The sequence below is a fragment of the Crocodylus siamensis genome, chromosome 4 (assembly GCF_052110815.1).
Source record: "Crocodylus siamensis isolate JL-2025a chromosome 4, ASM5211081v1, whole genome shotgun sequence".
NCBI classification, from domain to species: Eukaryota; Metazoa; Chordata; order Crocodylia; family Crocodylidae; genus Crocodylus; species Crocodylus siamensis.
Genome location: NC_143398.1, coordinates 96,195,501 through 96,215,127, shown reverse-complemented (window position 1 = coordinate 96,215,127; position 19,627 = coordinate 96,195,501). Strand labels below are relative to the sequence as shown.

The window sequence follows — 19,627 nt, the reverse complement described above, 5'->3', positions numbered from 1 at the left end:
TGATAGAATCATGAATTGCCTAATGTTGTGTCAGGAGCCACCTCTGTGCCCATGTTTTTCCTTGCTGAGTGATCTCTACTCACCAGGCCAATACTGTGGTATCTTTTCAAATCCAATTCAAAACGAGCAATTTTCTTGTTCACTTCCTGCATGCTGCCAATGAGGCACTCTAAGAACAAAGGTATGTTAAGGAACCTCTTTGGAATGTATTAATAGCATAATAAACTACACAAAATTTCTAATACTTTTTTTTCCTCTTACTTTACTTTTCCTCCCTTGTATTTCTTTTCTATTTTTATCTTGTTCTCTCTTGTTCCCCAATCACCCTGTCCTGTTATCTAGTAACTCCATACACCAAACCTTTCAGGAAAGCCCCAGTAACACCTTACAGGGGTATAGGTTGTAGCCGTGTTGGTTTAAGGACATAGGCAGACAAGGATCTTTGGGTGAATCTGATATCTTTTGTTAGACCAACTTAAGTAGTTGGAAAACAATTTTTAAGCAAGCTTTCGGATTCAAAAACCCTTCATCAGGCTAAGGACGTTTCAGCAGTTGATGTGTGCTCTTCCTGGATGGAATGAAAAGTAAAGCCAGAGGGTGGGCTGGTATGCATACAAGATAGGCAGTCAGTGAAGATGGAGATTGAGGAATCAGTGGGTGAGAGACAGGCTGGATGGTAGGGGAGAGAAGGGGGATGAATAGTGGAGAAGTAACCTGGGGAGTCAGATGTCAGGCAGGTTATAATGTGTCATACATCCAATGATTCCCAGATCTTACAGCTGCACCTCCAGAAATGTAATATAGCTCATCCAATGCACAAAATGCCCTGATGGAAAATACATAGGAGAGACCATACAACAACTGCGTACCACAATGAACACACACTGGAAATTTATCAAAGACAAGAATACCCAACTACCTGTGGGGGCACATGTCTCACAAGAAACCACTCTCTCTCCAATCTCTCAGTCCTGATCCTCAAAGGAAACTTACAAAACACTGCCCAGAGATGAGCCTATGAACTCCACTTCATCCACCTTGTGGATACTAAAAATCATGGATTAAATATAGACATTGGATATATGTTGCATGATTTTTTTTAAAAAACCACACAGTCTATTTCAAAATCTCAGGGAATGTTCCAGGAATTCATAGGCAGGACACAAATGATTTTGATCAAGTCAGGCTTTTTCCCCATTTTCCAGTTTTTGTCACAAATCAAAAGGGGCAGAAGGGTGGTAAGAGAGGCCTAGATGTACCAGATGGTAGGCACTTTTCTTGGTCTATAGCTCAGTCTATGTAAGCAAGGAAAAGACGTGTGTGATCATCTAGTGTCTGCTGTTCACTATACTGGCAAAAGATATTTGAAGGTTTTTCATCCAGGCCCTGCTGGCAGGTGTCAGTCTCCTCTGCATGCTTGAAAGGCAACATCCCCAGGAATTCTCCAAATGAGGTCACTGATGCAGTGTGGTTAGCCATTTTTCCAGTGCCAAATACCAACTATTTCCTAGCAAAGGGGAAATAGACAAAGCATTTCCATTAAAAATTAGGGTTATCAATTAATCACCATTAATGTGTGCAGTTAAGGAAAGAACCAATTAACATCTTGTTATTTTTTTAACCTGCTAATCACACACGTGGTTCTGGAGCCTGTGCTTGGGCTGTCCTGCCCCAGTGTCGTCATGGCTGCATCTGGGCTGCCTCTGGGGCAGCGGTGGCAGTGCAGAGGAGCCGTATGGCAGCCCAGGCACAGGCTCCAGGCAGCTACAGCAGGAAGGTGGAGGAGGGGAGCACACCCACACACCCAACCCCCATTCAGGGCCCTGAGCAGCTGGTCTGGCAGCGCCAGGGGTTCAGAGAAGCTGGCACTGGGCCATGGCAGGGCTGCCTGGCACCCTCAGGCCCCATGGCTTGGGCTTGGGTTAGGTTGGGACCGCCTGGGAGCTCTGGCACCACTGCCTCCAGACCCATGGGTCCCTGTGCATCCCTGGTTCAGGCCCTCAGGGAGTGGTGGTGGTGGTGGGCCCGCATCCCCACAGAGGCAGACGCACCTGATGGGTGGGGGTGGGATTCCTGCAGAGCCACCTCCCCCAGCCCCCACCATGCCGCATGCCCAGCCCCAACCTGGTGCTGCTGGAACATCAGCTGCGCTCAGTGCTGCCACCACCACCAAGCTGGGCAGAACTATTGCCCTCCTCCCTGTACCGCACAAGCTCCTGCTGGGACCCAGTGGGTCCAGTGGCTCCATGCAGGTCCTGGCAGGAGCCTAGACAGCACAGGGGGGAGAGCAGCAGCTCTGTCTGGTGCTGTGATGGCACTGGGTGCAGCACAAGCTCCAGTGATGCTGGGCTGGGGCCAGGTGTGCAACATGGTGCAGGCCAAGGGCTGCAGGAGGTCGCTCTGCGGGAATCTCGCCCCTGTCTGATGGCAGCAGCTCTCTCCACAGGGGCTCAGGGCACGGGGCCGCCATTGCTGCAGCTCCCTGGGGCCCTGGACCAAGAATGTGTGAGGACCCATGAACCCAGAACTGGCTTCTGCCAGAGCTTCTAGCAATCCCAACCCGCCTCAAGCCCAAGCCATGGGGCCCAAGGGTGTCAGGCAGCTCCACCACGGTGTCTCTGTGTGGGTCCAGGCAGAATGCAGAATCTGGATGGCTGCAGCAGGAAGTGGCGGGGAAGGGAGGCACATCCAGGCCAAGGGCAGCTCTGTGGAGACCCTGCTCAGATTGGGCATCCTACCAGGGCATGAGGGGGTCCCCTCTTCCTGGGCTTCAGACCCCCTTGCAGGCTACCCCCCTCCCCAGGCTCCAAACCCCACAAACAGACCCACAACCCCCCGCACCTTCACAAATTCCCCCTCCATACACAGACTCCCCACACCCACACAAAGTACCTGCATAATTCTGAATTTTTAACTGTATGATTAAAATCTCAATTGTAACTAATTTTTTTAATCGTGCAACTAATTGTGATCAATTTTTTTAATCATTTGACTATTTTTTGCCTCTAAAAACAAGCACCCTTTGAGAAGCATTGAAAGTTGTTCACAGTGGGTTCATACTAAAATTTCTCTTTTTGACAGATACAACAGACAGCCTACTTCATATGGAAACCTCAGGACTTTTGGGTAGCCCAGGGGAGAGTATTCTCTGTAGATGATTCTTCCCATAAACAACAGAAACAGCTAGACTGTATGATACTGAAGGAGATCTCAGTAAGCTCAGGTCTTTCCAGAATACTTAACAAAGAGACTTACAGAGACTTATTTTGGGATGCCACCAATTCCTTCCCTGCCATTCTGGCTGTAGGTACTTATTATACTTTTATAATTTTTGTGGCAAACCCTTTATTATAATTCAGCAGTACTTTACACACAGGAAAATATAATAAACAGGAAATACAAGATACAAGGTAAAAGAAACACTGAGGCCCAGGGTGACATTAAGTTCTCTGGCTATGTTTGCATTTTAGCATAGGAGGCAAAACCCATAGTCCTTCTTTTGGCAAATGAACAACCAACCCTAGCAAAAGGTCTTGTATGAAGATATCAACAAAGATCCCTTTGATTTGGGATAGGAGGGAAGAACCAAAAGCTGGGCCAGTCCAGATGGTCATACAATCATAGACAATGAGGATTGGAAGGGACTTCAGAAGCGTAGACAGAAGTGACAATTTTTGCCTGATCTGGCCCCCGAAAGCAGTCTACAGTCATGACCAAACAGAAGTGCAAGGCTGCAGAGCACTTTAAAAGGGTCCAATTCCATGAAAATCTGAACCCATTGCATGAGGGTTCAGATGAACACAGACCAAAATGGAGTGTGTTCTGCAAGTTGTGTCTGCAGAGCTCCCAATGTGTTGCTGTTTTCAGAACAGAAGTGGGAGGGAAGGGAGTGGAGTTTGGGGTTTTTTCAATGGGTGCTGGGTGGAGCAGGTGGACTGGAGCCCCCCAACCACCCTACCCAGCTGGAGAACCCCAAGAACAATCTTCCTCTGCTCCCTCCCCCCTATTCTGAAAACACTGTGGGGGCCGGGAGGGGGGAGTGGTGGTGCTAGAGACCAATCTTCAGCAAACAGCTGGAATCCTCAACTCCAGGGCCTGACTTCTGTTTGGGTCCAGGGCAGAGGCGACCCGAGCAGGATGCGGGGCTTGGGGCAAATCAGCCTGTGTGGCACCCCACCTCCGGACACAAGGAAGCCGGCGGTGGATTCCGGGGGGGCATGCCAAGTAGCCGGATGTGAAGCCAGCGGCAGCACAGATTCGCCACGGCCGCTCCATCTGGCTCCGCAGGGTCCCCCCAAAATACGGGGCTTGGGGCAGTCACCCCAATTCACCCTGCCGCCCCAGGGATGGCCCTGGTCCAGGAGGATCACTGCAACTCAGAGCACTTCCTGCAAAGCTATATGAGCTGTAACAGGGAGCTCCTCTTCTGTTTGCACCCGTGACGTCATCTAGTCCAGTGGTTCTCTACCTTTTTTGTACCGGGACCCATTTGTAAACATCAATGGCTAGTCCTGACTCAGTGCCCCTCACTCCTGACCCACTTCCCATCACCCCCAGACCCCAGCCCCACAGTGTGTAGGGCAGGAGGTGGGTGTGGGGCAAGGGGAGACCCAAGCAGACCTTGCAGGCTGGATCTCCACCAGCCTTTATGGGAACAGCCATGGTTTCCCATTTTTCTCCTTTAAAGGAGAATCCATTTTTCTGATCCATTTTTAAAGTTTGTTTGGCCACTAAGTAGACTCGAGCACCGATGAGACTGATAGGTCTAACACAGGAAAGTCTACTGGCCTGTTACAAACTAGTCAGAGGGGACCAGCAGGCATTGAGGGAGTCTCTGTTCCCCCAAGCACTACCAGGAGTGACTAGAAATAACAGTCACAAACTGGCAGAGGGTAAATTCAGATTAGACATCAGGAGGCGCTACTTCACTGTCAGAGAGGTTAGGATCTGGAACCAACTTCCAAGCGTGCTGGCTCCTACCCTGGGGGTCTTTAAGACAAGGCTAGACAATCACCTTGCTGGTGTCGTTTGACCCCAGTACTCTTTCCTGCCATGGCAGGGGGTCGGACTTGATGATCTGCTCAGGTCCCTTCCAACCCTACTAACTATGAAACTATGATAATGTATACCAGCGCAGAACAGAAATCAGGGTATGTGTATGTACTAAGCACTTAATCAATAAACATGGTGTCTTGCCTTGCCCCCTCTTACAAAGGTCCTGCTCTTTGTTTTCATAGATTTCATAGACATTAGGGCTAAAAAGGACCTCAGAAGATCATTGAGTCCAGCCACCCACCCGAAGGGCAGGAAGTCAGCTGGGGTCATAGGATCCCAGCAAGATAAGCATTCAATTTATTCTTGAAGGTGTTCAATGTAGGTGCTTGAACCACCTCCAATAGCAGGCTATTTGAAACCTTGGGGGCTCGGACAGTAAAGAAATTCTTCCTTATGTCCAGCCTGAAACAGTCTTGCAGGAGTTTATGACCGTTCGACCTCATCATCCCTTGGGGCGCTCTGGTGAACAAACGTTGCCCCAGATCCTGGTGAACACCCCAATAAACTTATAGGTGGCCATCAGATCACCCCTGAGACTGCGCTTTTCCAGGCTAAAGAGCCCCATAGCTCTCAGCCTGTTGTCGTAAGGTTTGTTTTCCTGACCTCTGATCATGCGCATGGCTCTTTTCTGGACTCTCTCAAGTTTCTCCATGTTCTTTTTGAATTGTGGGGCCCAAAACTGGATGCAGTACTCCAGCTGCGGCCGAGTACAAGGGGAGAATGACGTCCCGGGATTTGCTCGAGAAGCATCTATGGATGCAAGCCAATGTTTTGGTCGCTTTACTAGCCGCAGCATCGCACTGCAGGTTCATGTTCATCTTGTGGTCAATGATGACCCCCAAGTCTCTCTCTTCTGTAGTACTATCCAGCGTACCACTGCCGAACCTGTAAGGGTGCTACAGGTTTTTCCTCCCAAGGTGGAGAAGCTTGCATTTTTCCATGTTAAACACCATCAGGTTCTCGTCTGCCCATTTGCTGAGCCTGTCCTGGTAAGCCTGGATTGCCCTCCTGTCTTCAGGTGTGGATGCTTTGCCCCAAAGTTTGGTGTCATCGGCAAACTTGGCCAGTCCGCTTCTGGCTCCAATGTCCACATCATTAATGACGATGTTGAACAATAGGGGTCCAAGGACAGAGCCTTGAGGGACCCCACTGGTCACAGGGCACCATGACGATTGACTTCCATCAATTACTACCCTCTGGGTCCGACCACGGAGCCAATTTCCCAGCCAGCGGATCGTGGTGGACTCAAGGCCACACCTGGCTAGTTTTGCCAAGAGATGATCATGGGATACCAGATCGAAGGCTTTTTTGAAGTCAAGATATATGACATAAATCTCTTCTCCCCTGTCCAGGTGATAGGTCACCTGGTCATAGAAGGAAATGAGATTGGTCAAGCAAGACCTACCCGCAACAAACCCGTGCTGGCTATCCCTTAGAATGTTGGCATCGGCCAGTCCATTAAGAATGGCTTCTTTAATAAACTCTTCTAAGATCTTCCCTGGGATAGAAGTCAGGCTGATGGGCCTATAGCTTGCCAGATCTGTTTTCCTCCCTTTCTTGAAGATAGGCACCACACTGGCCTTCTTTCAGTCTTTGGGCAGTACACCAGAGCGCCAGGAGTTCTCAAAGATCCATGCCAGAGGATCTCGAGTACCAGCTCCTCGAGTACCCTGGGGTGTAGATTGTCAGGGCCAGCTGACTTGAAGGTATCCAGCCTCTCTAGGTGTTCCTTTACGAGGTCAGCATTGATGGAGGGCAGGGGAACTCTCTCACCCATACCTCCCTGTGCTGTAGTGGGCATGGGATTGATGAAAGAACGACACAAAGTACCCATTTAATAGGCTGGCTTTTTCCTGGGCGTCAGTTGTCCTGTCTGGTTCAGCAGGGGTCCAATGGTGCCCTTACTTTTCCTTTGGTTCCCCACATACCTGGAAAAGGATTTTTTATTGTCCTTGATGCTCAAAGCTAGCTGGAGTTCAGTTGCAGCCTTGGCTTTCCTGGTTTGCTCCCTGCAGGACCGGACCAGTGCAGAATATTCCTCCTTGGAGATGAATCCCATCCCCATCCTTTGTAGGCCTTTCTTCTTAGCTTCAGGAAGTCTGCTAGATCCCTGGAGAGCCAGGGGGGCTGCTGTGCCCTCTTGCTGCCTTTCCTGAGATGAAATAGACTTAGCTTGTGCATTGAGGATCGCCCCCTTGAGGAGCAACCACTCTTCCTGAGCTCCCCTCCCCCTCGGGTCATGGTTCCTTAGGGCCTCACTGACAAGCCTTCTGAGCTTGTCAAAGTCAGCTTTCCTGAAGTCAAGGACTTCCGTGTTGCTGACTGATTTGCCAGCTTTACGGCGGATGGTGAAGGTGATCAGCTCATGGTCGCTGTCACCCAGCTTTCCATCGATCACTAGGTCACTGATTAGGTCATCCCCAGTAACCAGTACCAGGTTGAGCAGTGCTTTACCTCTTGTTGGCCCATAGACTTCTTGAGTCAGATAGAGGTCATCCACACACGATAGGAAGCTTTCCGACTGCTCGGATTTAGCTGAATGATCCTCCCACGGGATGTCCGGGTAATTGAAGTTACCCATGACAATCATGGCCCTGGAGTGTGCAGCCTCAGCCAGTTCCCCGGCGAACTCCTGGTCAAGCTCTTGATTTTGGGTGGGAGGTCTGTAGTAGACTCCCACCGTTGTGTCCCCTGTCCCGTGTTCCCCATGGAGTTTAACCCAGCGGGTCTCCAGTTGCCTACACTGGATGCCAACATTGGCTTGCAGGGATGCGTAGCTTTCCTTGACGTAGAGAGCTACACCCCCGCCCCTTTTATCTACTTGATCTTTCCTGTACAAGGTATAGCCATCTATACCCATCTATTTTGAGCTATTGGTTAACAAGCCCCTCAGTGTGGGGGGTAGGGGAAAAGGGAAAAGCCACAGTTTCCCACATTTTTCTCCTTTAAAGGAGAATCCATTTTGCTGATCCATTCTTAAAGTTTGTTTCTGACCCTTTCATATATTCTTGTGACCTAGGGGTTCAGAAATGCTGGTGTAGTCCAACCCCCTGCTCAAAGCAGGACCATCCCCAACTGGATCATCCTAGCCAAGGCTTTGCCTACCTGAGTCTTAAAACCCTCCGAGGATGTAGATCCCACATGGGTGCCTTAAGGTGTTAATGTACCCATGTGGTTTAAAGACCCCTCACATCAGGAAGCCGGTCCCTTGATGCTGCAGGGGCCAACATACCTAGGCAGGGGAGTGGGTGCAGACCACACGTTCAAACCCAGGGCCTGACACCAGCCAGCCCTGGAGAAGTTCCACAGTCAACTTCCTCTATGGCTCATTTGCCATTTTATTGCGTGCCACCGGTTTGATGCGTGGGCCAGCGCAGCCCCCAGGCAATAAAGGTCACGTCTCTCGGGGCTCTGGGAACGACTCAGCAGCGCTCCCTCCCGCGTCGCGTGTGCCCATGACGTGATGCTCACGGAGCTCGCATGACACCTCCGCTACCCACGCGAGAGGCCCCCACGGGGACGAGACCCAAGCTGCGCGCGCACCCCCGCCCCTACCCACTCTCCGGTGGCGAGTCTGCAGACAGGCTCCATACCTGCCCGTCGCGTGGCGTCTCTCTGTGCCCATGGCAACCGAGCGGAGCGAACCATTTGCCACACTGTTCGGGTTGGGGCAAGAGTGGCCGCTCTCATTAGACGGGGGGGGGGATTAACCAAATGGTAAATCATTAGAACGAGGACGGAGCTGACCAACATGCTAAGCATATCCCCCCCCCCGGATCTCTTAAAAACTGTCCCTTTCTCAGCCGTTCCAGTTGTTACTAAGCTGGAACGTGGGGGGAGGGAATCGCATCTGATAGCGATGCCTATCGCGATACACACGAGCCGCCCCATTCGACAGGAGCCCCGTTGGGCGAAAGCAGATTTGAATGTCTGTTTGAATATAAAATTACTTTGACCTCCCCCGTTTCCAGCACTCCCCCTGCACAGTGGTAGGATCCTAGCCGACTCCCTCGAGATGGTACAGTCTGCTCCCTAGCTGCTGTCTTCCTTGGCGTTTCAAGGAATCGAAGTAACTGCGCCTGCGCAGATCTGCGCTGGCGTGGAGGACGGTTGCAGCGTTGGGCACTGGTGAGGCCTGGCAGGACCCGGGGGAATCCCGAACATATCAGCCTCGTTCTCGATTTAAAGGGCCAGTGCCTATAGCGCCCGAGCCCCGCTCCTACCACAAGCCGCGGGTGGCTCCGCACCCCCCAACTCCCCTGTCAGCTGGAGGGCATATTGCGCCGCCAGGCCCCGCACCCACAGTGCTTCTCAGCTGGGTATTGCTGCTGGGTCGGGCGGTACCATTGCGCGAAGCTGCCTGCTTTGGGGTGTACCACCTGCACGGGGGCTGAGGCTGACAGAGCTGGACTAGAGGAAGCCACTGGGCTCAGGAGGGGGCGCCACTGCCTGCCTGGGGCGTGTGGGAGCCCAGAGGCAGGGGAGCGCGGGCAGGGCTCTGGTTGAAAGCCCCTGATCTCGACTTCGCGCTGTGGGAAGGGGCAGGTGCTGCCTCAGGGCCCCTCCCGGGACAGCAGGCTGCTGCCTACCACGGTCCACACCTCCCAGCCAGCCTGTCTGAGGTGTCACCCTGCCCTGCCCTCCACCTGGCCACCGCTAATGAGCCCTGGCCTCTGTCTGCCCGCACTCACTCTCAGGAAAATCCAAGCCACCCCTAGTGTAGTCTCCTCCCCACACTCCCAGCCCAGCCCCCACCCCCTGCCTTCTCTGCAGGGAGTGGGGCAGGGGGCTGTGCAGGGATAGGAACTGTGCTAGGGGCAAGTGGTGGCTCAGTGCTCCAAGTGGGGGGCTGTGCTAAGGGCCTGGGGGAGGGGGCAGGGGGACTGTGCTCAGAGTGGGGAGCTCACTGTGACTTCTCTTCCCTCCCTGTCCAGGGAACAGGTGGCCACCATGCCCCTCTTTGGGAATACTTTCAGTCCGAAGAAGACGCCCCCCCGGAAATCAGCCTCACTTTCCAACCTGCACTCGGTGAGTGCTGAGGCTCCAGGCTGTCTTTCCTGTTGCCTCCTGGCTGGTTGGTACCAAGAGGCTGACTCGCCTGAGTCAAGTTAATGTCATCATTGTGGAAGAAGCGTTAGACCCCTTGCCTCTTCTCTTACACCACTAATTCTCATCCAGGGTGCTGGGAGATCTTTTAAGTGTTGCATTGTTCAGTATGAGCACTGTTGGGTGTGCAAACACCTACACCTGGATCACAAGATAAACCCAGAGATTTCAAGTAGGAATCTACAGGGTCAAAGCTCATTCTGATCTGGTGTGGGCTCTCTGAGTTCCCTGCAATGGAAAAAAATGCTCTTATTATTTTTCTGTAGTCAAGAAACAGTTGAAAGCTCAGAGCTGGCATTTTCTGATGGGAGGCTCAAGTCTAAAAAGGTTGAGAACCACCACCTTATGTCTTCCCTACATAGAGAGGTAGTTAGCCATGTAAGCCTGAAGTTAGGTGAAAGGTGGGACAGGGTGGCACCTTTATTGTTTCTCTCCTGTTATGGTTCGGGCATCTATACTTACCGGCAACTGGACACTGAAAGTCAAATGTTATGTCTCAGGTCAAATAAGTGGTATTATGCCTCACCTCATTTGTTTTCCAGAGTCATGGTACTTGAAATTTCTAACATGCTCTTAATCTAGACCCCATTGGGACAGGTGCTTTCATTAACACTGGCAGCAGAGACAGAATGGCTCATGGACAATGAACTCCTTTTCTGTACCTAGAGGTGGCCTTTTCAGGACTGAAGTGTGTCTGTGTGAGAGAGAGCTTATCTACACATCTGCCTCTGCTGCCAGAAAGTCTGGCAGCTGACAGCAGCCACCACATTGCCAGAGCATGTGAAGACCTGTGCACTTCCAGCAGTGTTGAATGGATTGCAGTAATTGTCTTAAGGTCCAAGATCATGTGCACTCACTTGGCTACCTGCTGGATGGTGAGAAAGCTTTACTTAATTCAGCAGGTGTGACTTAACTCTGCCAGCAGAGAGGACAGTTCTGCCACCACAGGGGAGCTTTGGGGGTGAACTTGCACCAAGTTTTGCCTGCAAGAACTGATGTTCTGCTACCAAAATGTTAGTGTAGACTAGGACAAAGGGAGAAACTGGGGCTGCAGCAGTTTAGGTGGTGGTAAAAATTGAGATTTCAGACTTCGGAATTATTAGTCTGGCACCCTCCACAATAAAACCTGTCACTTTAAGAAAACTAAGGCTGCAAGGGGAGTGAGGGAGACGAAAAATGGGAAATCCTTCAAGCCAAAGTTGTCTTTTCTTTCACAGCTGGACCGATCGACTCGTGAGATAGAGCTGGGCTTGGACTATGGCATTCCCACCATGAACCTGGCTGGGCAGAGCCTGAAGTTTGAAAATGGCCAGTGGATAGCAGGTGGGGAGAAGCTCCTGCTGCTATAGTTTTGAAGTGGTCCAGGAGTAACTTCATGACCACAATGTTGGCCCTCTCTCCTAGAATCGGGAGGCAGCAGCGGAGATCACAGAGAAACACAGCGCCTGCGCAAACGGAACCAGCAGCTGGAAGAAGAGAACAATCTCCTGCGACTGAAGGTGGACATCCTATTGGACATGGTGAGGATGGGGAGGGCTTACTGACATTCATCTCCCTGTAGCAATCAGAAATGCTCTTGAAACAAAGTGAAGAGCTCTGGGAGAAAAGGCAGGCACCAGCCTGTGTACCCTGCTCCCTTTGAGAGTAAGCCTTTCTTCTCTACCCTGGTATGAGAGAAACTAAGCACTAGAGTGATCATGAGCATGAACACTGACTCTCCCAGAGAGAAGGTCCTTTCAACAGAAGAGCTGAAAAATTGTGAACACCGTAATGGAAAGGAGCTGCTCCTCACCCCCCGCTGCCCCCTCCCTACCCAAGCACCTGGATGATGTAGGAAGACAGAGCCTACAAACAGGTATTCATTTCTGCTGGTGGAAATTTCTGAAAATGTCCACAGGTAGAAATCTTTATGGGAGAGGAAGTGTATAGACATCCAGATTGTGCCTCCCTGCTTCCCCCCCCTACCCCACATACCTTGCTTGAGTGGAGCAGCAGGGAAGACTACCTGCACCTGCCCCAAACTGCAGTCTGGGAAGCAGACAGAAAACAATCTCCTTCATTGTTGACTTTGTCTCTAGGAGTACAGCAGAGAGAGCACTGAGCCAAAGCATCCAACCCCATCCTCAGGTCAGGCAATGCTGAGTTTGGGGACAAGGCAGGGAACAGTAGTGACTACTTGGGTCTGCATCTGTGTTCCCTTCCTCTCCTGGACTAGTCTAGAAGTGGAGAGGAGAAGTGTAGCAAAGTACCCAAAACCATTCCTCGGACATGGGACTGCCCAGCTTGGAGAAGAAGGGGGAAGTAGTAGCTGCTGCTCCTTTCTCCTGTCTGGTCTGGAGGGGAGGGAAGCCATGGAGCAAAGCTCCCAGCCCAGAACAAAGCACCTAGCTCACTTTTCACATTGGAGTCCCCAGAGTGTGAAAACCTGACAGGGAGCAGCTAGTGGCTGCTGGTCCATGGGAAGGGCTGGAGCAGCTGCCTGCTGCACCTTCTCCAGATTGAGGTGACCCCAGTCTCAGGGAAGGCATAGGAGCCTTTCCATTGGCTCTAATCCTCCTGTTCCCCAGGAGGAGTTAAGCTGGGAAAAAAGCAAGTGTACAGACATTAATTCATCTGGGACAAACTCTCTTAGGACCAATTTCCTTCTGGTTAGAGTTAACTTATTTTTCTCCTGCCATGGGAGACAAAGTGTGAATGTTTGTACACTTTTGGTTTCTGCTGAGAGGAAGGCAGTTCTCCCGGTAGAAATTGAATGTCTGTATACAACCCAGAGTATTTACCCTCCTGTTAATGTATTTCTGCTTTTCTGAGATTTGATTTTTCCGCAACTGGTCTCTGTACCATCAGTGAAACCAAAGCACTGGCCAATTGTGGTCACCAGAAATCATAGGCTCCTTGAGGCCTTCATGGTAGCTAATGTAACTACACTCCTCTTGTGTTTGATCTTCATAAGAATGGAGGCAAAAGCTCTTTACAAACGGAAATACAGCTAAACCCAGGGTTCACAGCTTCCCTGAATAAGCTTTCTGAGTCACCTGGACAACTTGGTGAACCAACCACCTGTGTTTCAGTTTCTCTGTCGGTAAAATGGGAATGCTATTTCTCCTTATATAGGTAACAGCTTATTTGTTAATGTCTCTGAGGTCTTTGGACAGTGTGTGTTATGGAATTCAAAGTACCCATTGGAAAAGTTCCTTGCTACTTCTAGAGCAGGGGCAGGAAAAGTCCAGCCTGTGGGAGACCCCAGCAGCAGTGAGCCATGACAGCACCAGGGTTTCCATGGTGACCAGCCATAGCAGTGCTGGCAGGGTGCGTGGCTGGGCAGGGAGCTGCTCCAAGCAGGGGCATGCAGGCAGAGGATTGTGGCTCTGCCCCAGTACCGGATCACACTGTCACTGCCACAAGATCCCAGCCCCGGAACAGCTCCCTGCCTAGCCACATGCCCTGTCAGCACTGCTGGGACTGGTCTCCATGGAAACCCGGCCCGCACTGTCACAGCCCCACTGCTGCTGGGGTCTCCATGGAAACTGGCTACAGTGAGGCAGGCAAGGGCTGCTGGGAAATGGAGTCTGACTGCCAGCCAGATCTGCCATTTTACCCACTTCTGTTCTAGAGTCTTGCATAGCATGTTGCAGACATGGCTGCTGTTTCACCCCAAAAGTGTTGGCAACATTTCTGCAGTGGGTAGGTGATAGATCTCTACTTGCACTGACTGTAGAGTCCTTTGTTACCCTGCTTGGTGAAAGGCACTCCATACATAAGGGTCAGTTTAAGGGCATCAAATACATGGTCTGTGGGCTGGATGTGGCTTACAGAGCCAAATGAGTTGGACAGCCCTAAGTCAGATGGTACTTTCCTTGCTCTAATGCTAGCTATGCAAAGATGCAACACCTTGGGAAAGCAGGGACCATTCTTACACTTTTTGCTTGGTTGTAGCTCTCTGAGACCACAGCAGAATCCCATCTGATGGAGAAGGAGCTGGAGGAACTGAAGAATCACAGCAGGAGGAGGAAGTGAACACAGTAAGGGAGACGGGCGTTAGGGGATGGGAGAGCAAGGAAATCTGGTTTGAAGTGTCTAGGGCTCACAGAGCTAGATCCAAGCATGGTTGGTCTGACTTCACTGTCTTAGCGTCACAGAGCAGTGTGTCATTCCACAGGATGGGCAAACAAATTCCAAGGCTTGAAATGTTAGTGGGGCCTCCAAGACTGTCAGAAGTCATCTACTCTGCTTCCCCATAGAGCTTCTGTATAACTGCTGTCTCAGTGCTCTTGATAAGCTGCCTTGGTGCATGTTCTGTTATGAGCAAAAACCAGTTTTGCCCAAACCACTTTACTCAGTACAAAGACCTTTCACTTGTGGCACAGTGCAGGCAGTAGAGGCAATTAGCAATGCTCTGGTTTGCCTGAAAAAACAAAATTTCTTTGGTGTATGTGAGTGAATGGTAAGGAAAATCTCTTCATATACATGCCAAGCATGGTCTACAACTTCTGTTCGAGCCCCCTTACTGTTACCTTCAGTCTCATGACCTCCTTGTTGATTCCACCCCTGACTTCAGTTCTGAAAATCAGGAAGTAGGGGAGCATTTTTAAAGCTATCTTTTCATTTCAGATATTTATTATTTTTCTAAAGACATTAGCTCTGCCTTCTGCTGTTGGTAGGCAGGCTCCTGGCCTTGTTTGTTCTCTTGAGTGTTTTGTATGTTTTTATAAAGTCAAACTAAACCAAATCATGCTGCTGTTTCTGTTCCGTTCTTGTGGAGGCAGGAATCTTACTGCAGAAGTACATTAAATATTATGGTGGCACATGAAAGTCTCTGCTTAGGTTAGGTTCCCCTTGTGCTGGATCCTGAGCAAATGTGCAGTGAGAAATCAGAATCATCTCTGAAGCACTGAGGATTTGAGTATGCGGGATGGACCAAATGTGGGAGAGGGAAGTGGTCACAGAGACTTGAAGTGATTCAGTGCAGTGATACAGGCTGAGGGGCAGAGTTGGGGGAACACAGAGTATCAGCCAGAAGTGGGGACGGGAAGGACTTCCAGAGTTCATCTAGTCCAACTGCTCGCCAGAGGCAGGATCATTCCTAGCTAAACCAAACATAAACTCTGTCCTGAGTCTCATTACAGTGTGCTACCCCCCACAACAGCATTTACCTCCGTATCACTGAGAAGTGCTCTGCGCTTCCTGGACTAGGCTGCAGCTCTGGCCACCGGCTGCAGCACAGGAGATAAGCAGGTGGGGAAAGAGCTAGTTTTTTTCTCCTGCATTGGTGCTACACATGCACACACACACACCCCTACCCCAAACGTGGAGTTAACTCCAGGAACTGGAGGGTACAACACACACACTGCTTGCCCATGCCCCCACTGGCTGCCAGCCTTGCCTACTTATAGTTTCATAGTTTCTAGGGTCGGAAGGGACCTGAGTAGATCATCTAGTCCGACCCCCTGCCATGGCAGGAAATAATACTGGGGTCAAACAACCCCAGCAAGATGTTCATCCAACCTCCTCTTAAAAACCTCCCAGAGTAGGTGATAGCACCACTTCTCTTGGAAGTTGGTTCCAGATCCTAGCCGCCCTGACCGTGAAGTAGCGCTTCCTGATATCTAGCCTACTTCTGCTATGCTAGCTAGATTGTCCTCTTGTTTGTGTATCTGTAGGGGAAGCTTTTACCCATATGCACCCACGGATGTCGTCTTCTAGTTACTGGTGTCAACCTCCTGTTTGGGGTTTGGTGGGGGGGTGGTATATTGTGCTCTCCAGTGTCCTGTTTCGTGTGTGCTGTCTCAGCACAGTTCCTCTAGTGAGATGGTTTGGACAGCTCTGACACCTAATATAACTGAGTGGTGTCCAGGAATGATTCAGTGGTTCTGTTTGAAGCAGTTTCCTGCAAAAATGCTACAACTTCATGCCAAAGGGAAAAAGATTTTTTGCCTTGGCATACTTTATTATAGAACAATTCAGCTGAACACACAGAAGTGATGAGGCTATGTAAATGTGTGTATGCACGTGTATATATGCGTGTATATGTACATGTGCGTGTAAATGTGTATGCGTGTGTACATATACACAGGATGGGGCAGCAGAGCCCGGAGTAGAGGTCACAAGCCCGGGGTCGTCGGGCAGCAGCCCCCTCCAGGCCGCCGGGGGCGCTCACGCGGGGAGCCCACCCCCTCCTTCCGGTGCCGCTCTCCCGCTCGCCGCACCTCGCCTGCCCTTCCGCTTCCGGCGCTGGCCTTTCCCTGCTCTGTCCTCGGCCCCCGGTCTTTCCGTCATGGCGGCCGCTGTATCCCTGAGCCCCGAGGACCTGCTACCCAAGGGCAGCGCGGGCAAGGCTGGAGAGCTGGAAGAGGAGTTGGACGACGACGACGACGACGAGGTGCGGGGGCCGGGGCCGCCACGTGCTGCGGGGGGAGGGGAGGCGGAGGGCGAAGGGGCTGCTCGGGCGGGACTGAGCTGCTGCCGCCACCCGCAGCTGGACGAGACGCTGAGCGAGCGCCTGTGGGGCCTGACCGAGATGTTCCCGGACCGCGTGCGCGCCGCGGCCGGCGCCACCTTCCAGCTCTCCCTCTCTGTGGCCGAGAAGATGTACAGGTGAGGGGCCGGCCGGTGGCAGGGCGGGGCTCTCCTGTCCCCTCGTCCCCCAGTCCTGAACTCCCTCCTTCTCACTGCCGGGGCAGGAGAGAAGCGAACCAGTGATTGTTACTGTTGTGTGTGTCTGTGCATGCCCGTGTCCTGCAGATTCTCTCGGGCGGCACTATGGATTGGCACCACATCCTTCATGATCCTGGTACTCCCCGTTGTATTTGAGACTGAGAAACTGCAAATGGAGCAGCAGCAGCAGCTGCAGCAACGACAGGTGAGGCACACAGGAGCCCCCCACCCTGGGGCATGTTCCTGTTCTCTTTATAGAGCAATCCTAAAGGAACTGGATGGGAAGGGGCCTGCAGAGGTCATATCTAGTTCAGCCCCCTGACCAAGGCAGGATCATCCCCACCCAGAATCTATATGCTAAGACTGTCAGGTCAAGTTGCAGGTAAGACATTTAGGGTAGATATTAGGAAAAACTTTCTCAGGGGAGCAGAGCACTGTAACAACAGGCTTTTTAAGACCTAGATAGACGAAATCTTGGCTGGGATGAGAGACCTGGGGCTGGTTGTGCTTTGAGCAAGGGCTTGAACTAGATGTCCTCCTGAGGTCCCTTCCAGCTCTCATTTTCTATGGTTCTTTGACACAGCACAGACATGACAACCTCACCTGCCACACGTGAAGCAGAAGAACCACAGCAGCCAATGGTCTGCATCTATAAAATGTCAATATAGGCTCAAAAGATTCTGGGGGAGGTCTACAACCCCCCCCCTCCCGACTACAGAGGAGGGCAAAAACACCCACAGTTCCTACCAGTGTGACCATGGGAGAAAATAACTTGGCAGGTAGCAGATGCCAATGGGACTTGGGAAGAAGCATGAATCTCGTGCATTCATTCAGTGCCTGGGATTCTCTGTACCCCATTGCCATTATACTAAGAATGCCAGACATGTTATGAAGAAGTAAACTGGCCTGGTTTTGTATTTGATTATGGTCTGTAGGCCAGGAGATAAATTCAGGATGACTTGATTTTTCAATCAGTACCTGAAATCCTAGTGACATCAATAGGAAAATTGTCATAGATTAAAAGGAAAGCACAACCACTTTGTAGTAACTAAACTTAGTTTTTCCTGCATTTTCTTCTCTGGTGCATCTCCCACCTTGTTTCCTTTGCTAGTGCAGTCAATTAATGCTGACACTGGCATGCTGTTAGTGGGTTTTGTACCAGATGCTTCAGTAGGATTACTAGGGGCAAGGAGTTAATCACTGTAATACCCTATTATAGGCTGGCTGCAGACTCAGGCAGATATGACATTGGTTTACACTTGGCTTAGTTGGAAGATTCCCTCTGTAGCTGTAAGAACCAGAAATCTCAACCTTTTTATTACAAAAAAAAGTTTGTTCTGCACTATTAGCATGATATATTTGATATAGGCACCAGGACATATTCTTAATCAAGGATCTCAAAAGTTTTGGGGCATCTTTCTGCTTGACACATTTGAATAAATAATAGAGTTGGCTACTGCAACAAAGAAAATGGTATTGAAAAATGATGTGCAAGTGTGTGCACACTGCACTCCCACCTCTGTAGAATGGGACAATGCTAGAGCAGCGGTCAGCAAACTTGGCCAACCTGTGGGACAAAATCATGCAGCTCAGTCCAAGGCAGACTGGTGCTTCTACTATGACCATGGCTGCTACTGCTCCTCTCTAGTGCTGAATCACTGCAGATGCACACACAACCCAGCCACTACTAAAGACAGCAGAATCTCCCTGCTGAAATGCCACCAGTATCTGGGCTTTGCAGGCTGGATCTAGCTGGCAGGACATAGGTTGCTGGCCCCTAGACTAAAGCACTCAGTGGAGTAAGCCTCATTCTTAATCATCTGTCTGTGAGAATAGAATGGTGTGCCTCTGGAGTTTTTTAGCCTTATTAATATGAATAGCTTCTTAACTTACTGTTGTTTCTTGCAGATACTCCTAGGGCCTAACACAGGACTGTCCGGAGGAATGCCAGGGGCTCTGCCTCCACTTTCTGGAAAGATTTAACTTTCAGGAGCTGCCTTGGATCCGTATCATATTGGAAAACCTTGAAATTACATTTGAACTGTTGAGTTGTCCAGCCAGGGCACTTTTTTGGGAGGAGGGGGACACTGACCTCCCCACACTGGGGTAAAGACCCCTCTCTGGACCTTTTTTGATGCATCTGTCCATACCTTCCCCTGCAGAAATCATGAATCTTTCCTCTAATCTGTATGGCATGACCTTTTACAAAGACTTTAATAGAGGAGCTCCTCTTCTGGACTCCTTGCTTCTAGGGAAACCACCCTGGGGCACAAATCAGGCTCTGGCCACTTTTATCCAGTGTCTTCTGCAATCAAAAGAAAATCCTGTATTTTTCTCCTGGCTAAAGCAAGGTTAGGAGAGATCTATGAGAAAAAGAAGCAAGAGTGAATTTCTCAGTGGCGGAGTGGATGAGGAAGGGTGGCATAAACATCTGTGCCCTATGGGGAAAGTTATGTAAGTCTTGCTTGCAAACATTTTCACTGTGGTTTTTTAGTTTGGGGAAGAAGTAGGGTAGCAGACTCAGTTGAGGATTGCATCTGTGCTGATTCTATTTTGCATCATAAAGCTACACTTCAGAAGTCAGCCGCATAATTTTTTTTGTATTGAATATTAAATAAAATTCAGCCTAAACACTGTGGTTTTTGTAATCCCCCTTACAGGAGGCAAATTCTTTTTGTGTCCTCTAGTTGCTGGAGTTAACCTCCTGCTTGATGTATGCGGTCTTGGTACAGTTCCTATATGAAGATAAGTTTTGACAGGTGAGGTACCAGAGATGACTGAATGGTGTCCAGGGATAACAGAGCAGTTCTGT

The 19,627-nt window shown here is 50.5% G+C and overlaps 3 protein-coding genes across 4 annotated transcripts in view; 2 read left to right on the top strand and 1 right to left on the bottom strand.

The window, feature by feature from the left end:
- FAM227A (family with sequence similarity 227 member A) overlaps positions 1–8,943 on the bottom strand; it is a 34,960-nt gene extending 26,017 nt beyond the window's left edge. The window contains exons 1-3 of the mRNA XM_090043022.1: positions 8,649–8,943; positions 1,365–1,507; positions 84–169 (exon numbers count right to left, since the gene is read on the bottom strand). Coding sequence (XP_089899148.1) covers positions 84–169; positions 1,365–1,479 — 201 coding nt within the window. The 5' untranslated portion in view covers positions 1,480–1,507; positions 8,649–8,943. The remainder of the gene's footprint in view (positions 1–83; positions 170–1,364; positions 1,508–8,648) is intronic.
- A 177-nt stretch (positions 8,944–9,120) lies between these two features.
- On the top strand, positions 9,121–15,068 carry CBY1 (chibby 1, beta catenin antagonist). 2 transcript variants are annotated; one of them, XM_090043027.1, is made up of 5 exons: positions 9,121–9,183; positions 9,990–10,083; positions 11,379–11,484; positions 11,566–11,681; positions 14,098–14,919. In XM_090043027.1, exons 2-5 carry the CDS (start codon positions 10,006–10,008, stop codon positions 14,176–14,178), a joined length of 381 nt encoding a protein of 126 aa, XP_089899153.1. In that variant the 5' UTR covers positions 9,121–9,183; positions 9,990–10,005; the 3' UTR covers positions 14,179–14,919. The 2 variants fall into 2 exon arrangements, with proteins under 2 accessions (XP_089899153.1, XP_089899154.1); XM_090043028.1 differs by lacking the exon at positions 9,121–9,183 and adding an exon at positions 9,242–9,374 and having other exon boundaries at positions 14,098–15,068.
- Positions 15,069–16,378: 1,310 nt separating this feature from the next.
- TOMM22 (translocase of outer mitochondrial membrane 22) lies at positions 16,379–19,451 on the top strand. The gene is made up of 4 exons (XM_090043023.1): positions 16,379–16,540; positions 16,637–16,755; positions 16,903–17,020; positions 18,724–19,451. Exons 1-4 carry the CDS (start codon positions 16,436–16,438, stop codon positions 18,796–18,798), a joined length of 417 nt encoding a protein of 138 aa, XP_089899149.1. The 5' UTR covers positions 16,379–16,435; the 3' UTR covers positions 18,799–19,451.
- The last annotated feature ends 176 nt before the right edge of the window (positions 19,452–19,627 follow it).

Coding starts and splice junctions, on each gene's coding strand:
- CBY1 (XM_090043028.1), top strand. CDS start 10,006: ATGCCCCTCTTTGGGAATACTTTCAGTCCGAAGAAGACGCCCCCCCGG. Junction 10,084..11,378: donor CACTTTCCAACCTGCACTCG/GTGAGTGCTGAG, acceptor TTTCTTTCACAG/CTGGACCGATCGACTCGTGA. Junction 11,485..11,565: donor AAATGGCCAGTGGATAGCAG/GTGGGGAGAAGC, acceptor CCTCTCTCCTAG/AATCGGGAGGCAGCAGCGGA.
- TOMM22 (XM_090043023.1), top strand. CDS start 16,436: ATGGCGGCCGCTGTATCCCTGAGCCCCGAGGACCTGCTACCCAAGGGC. Junction 16,756..16,902: donor GTGGCCGAGAAGATGTACAG/GTGAGGGGCCGG, acceptor CGTGTCCTGCAG/ATTCTCTCGGGCGGCACTAT. Junction 17,021..18,723: donor AGCAGCTGCAGCAACGACAG/GTGAGGCACACA, acceptor TGTTTCTTGCAG/ATACTCCTAGGGCCTAACAC.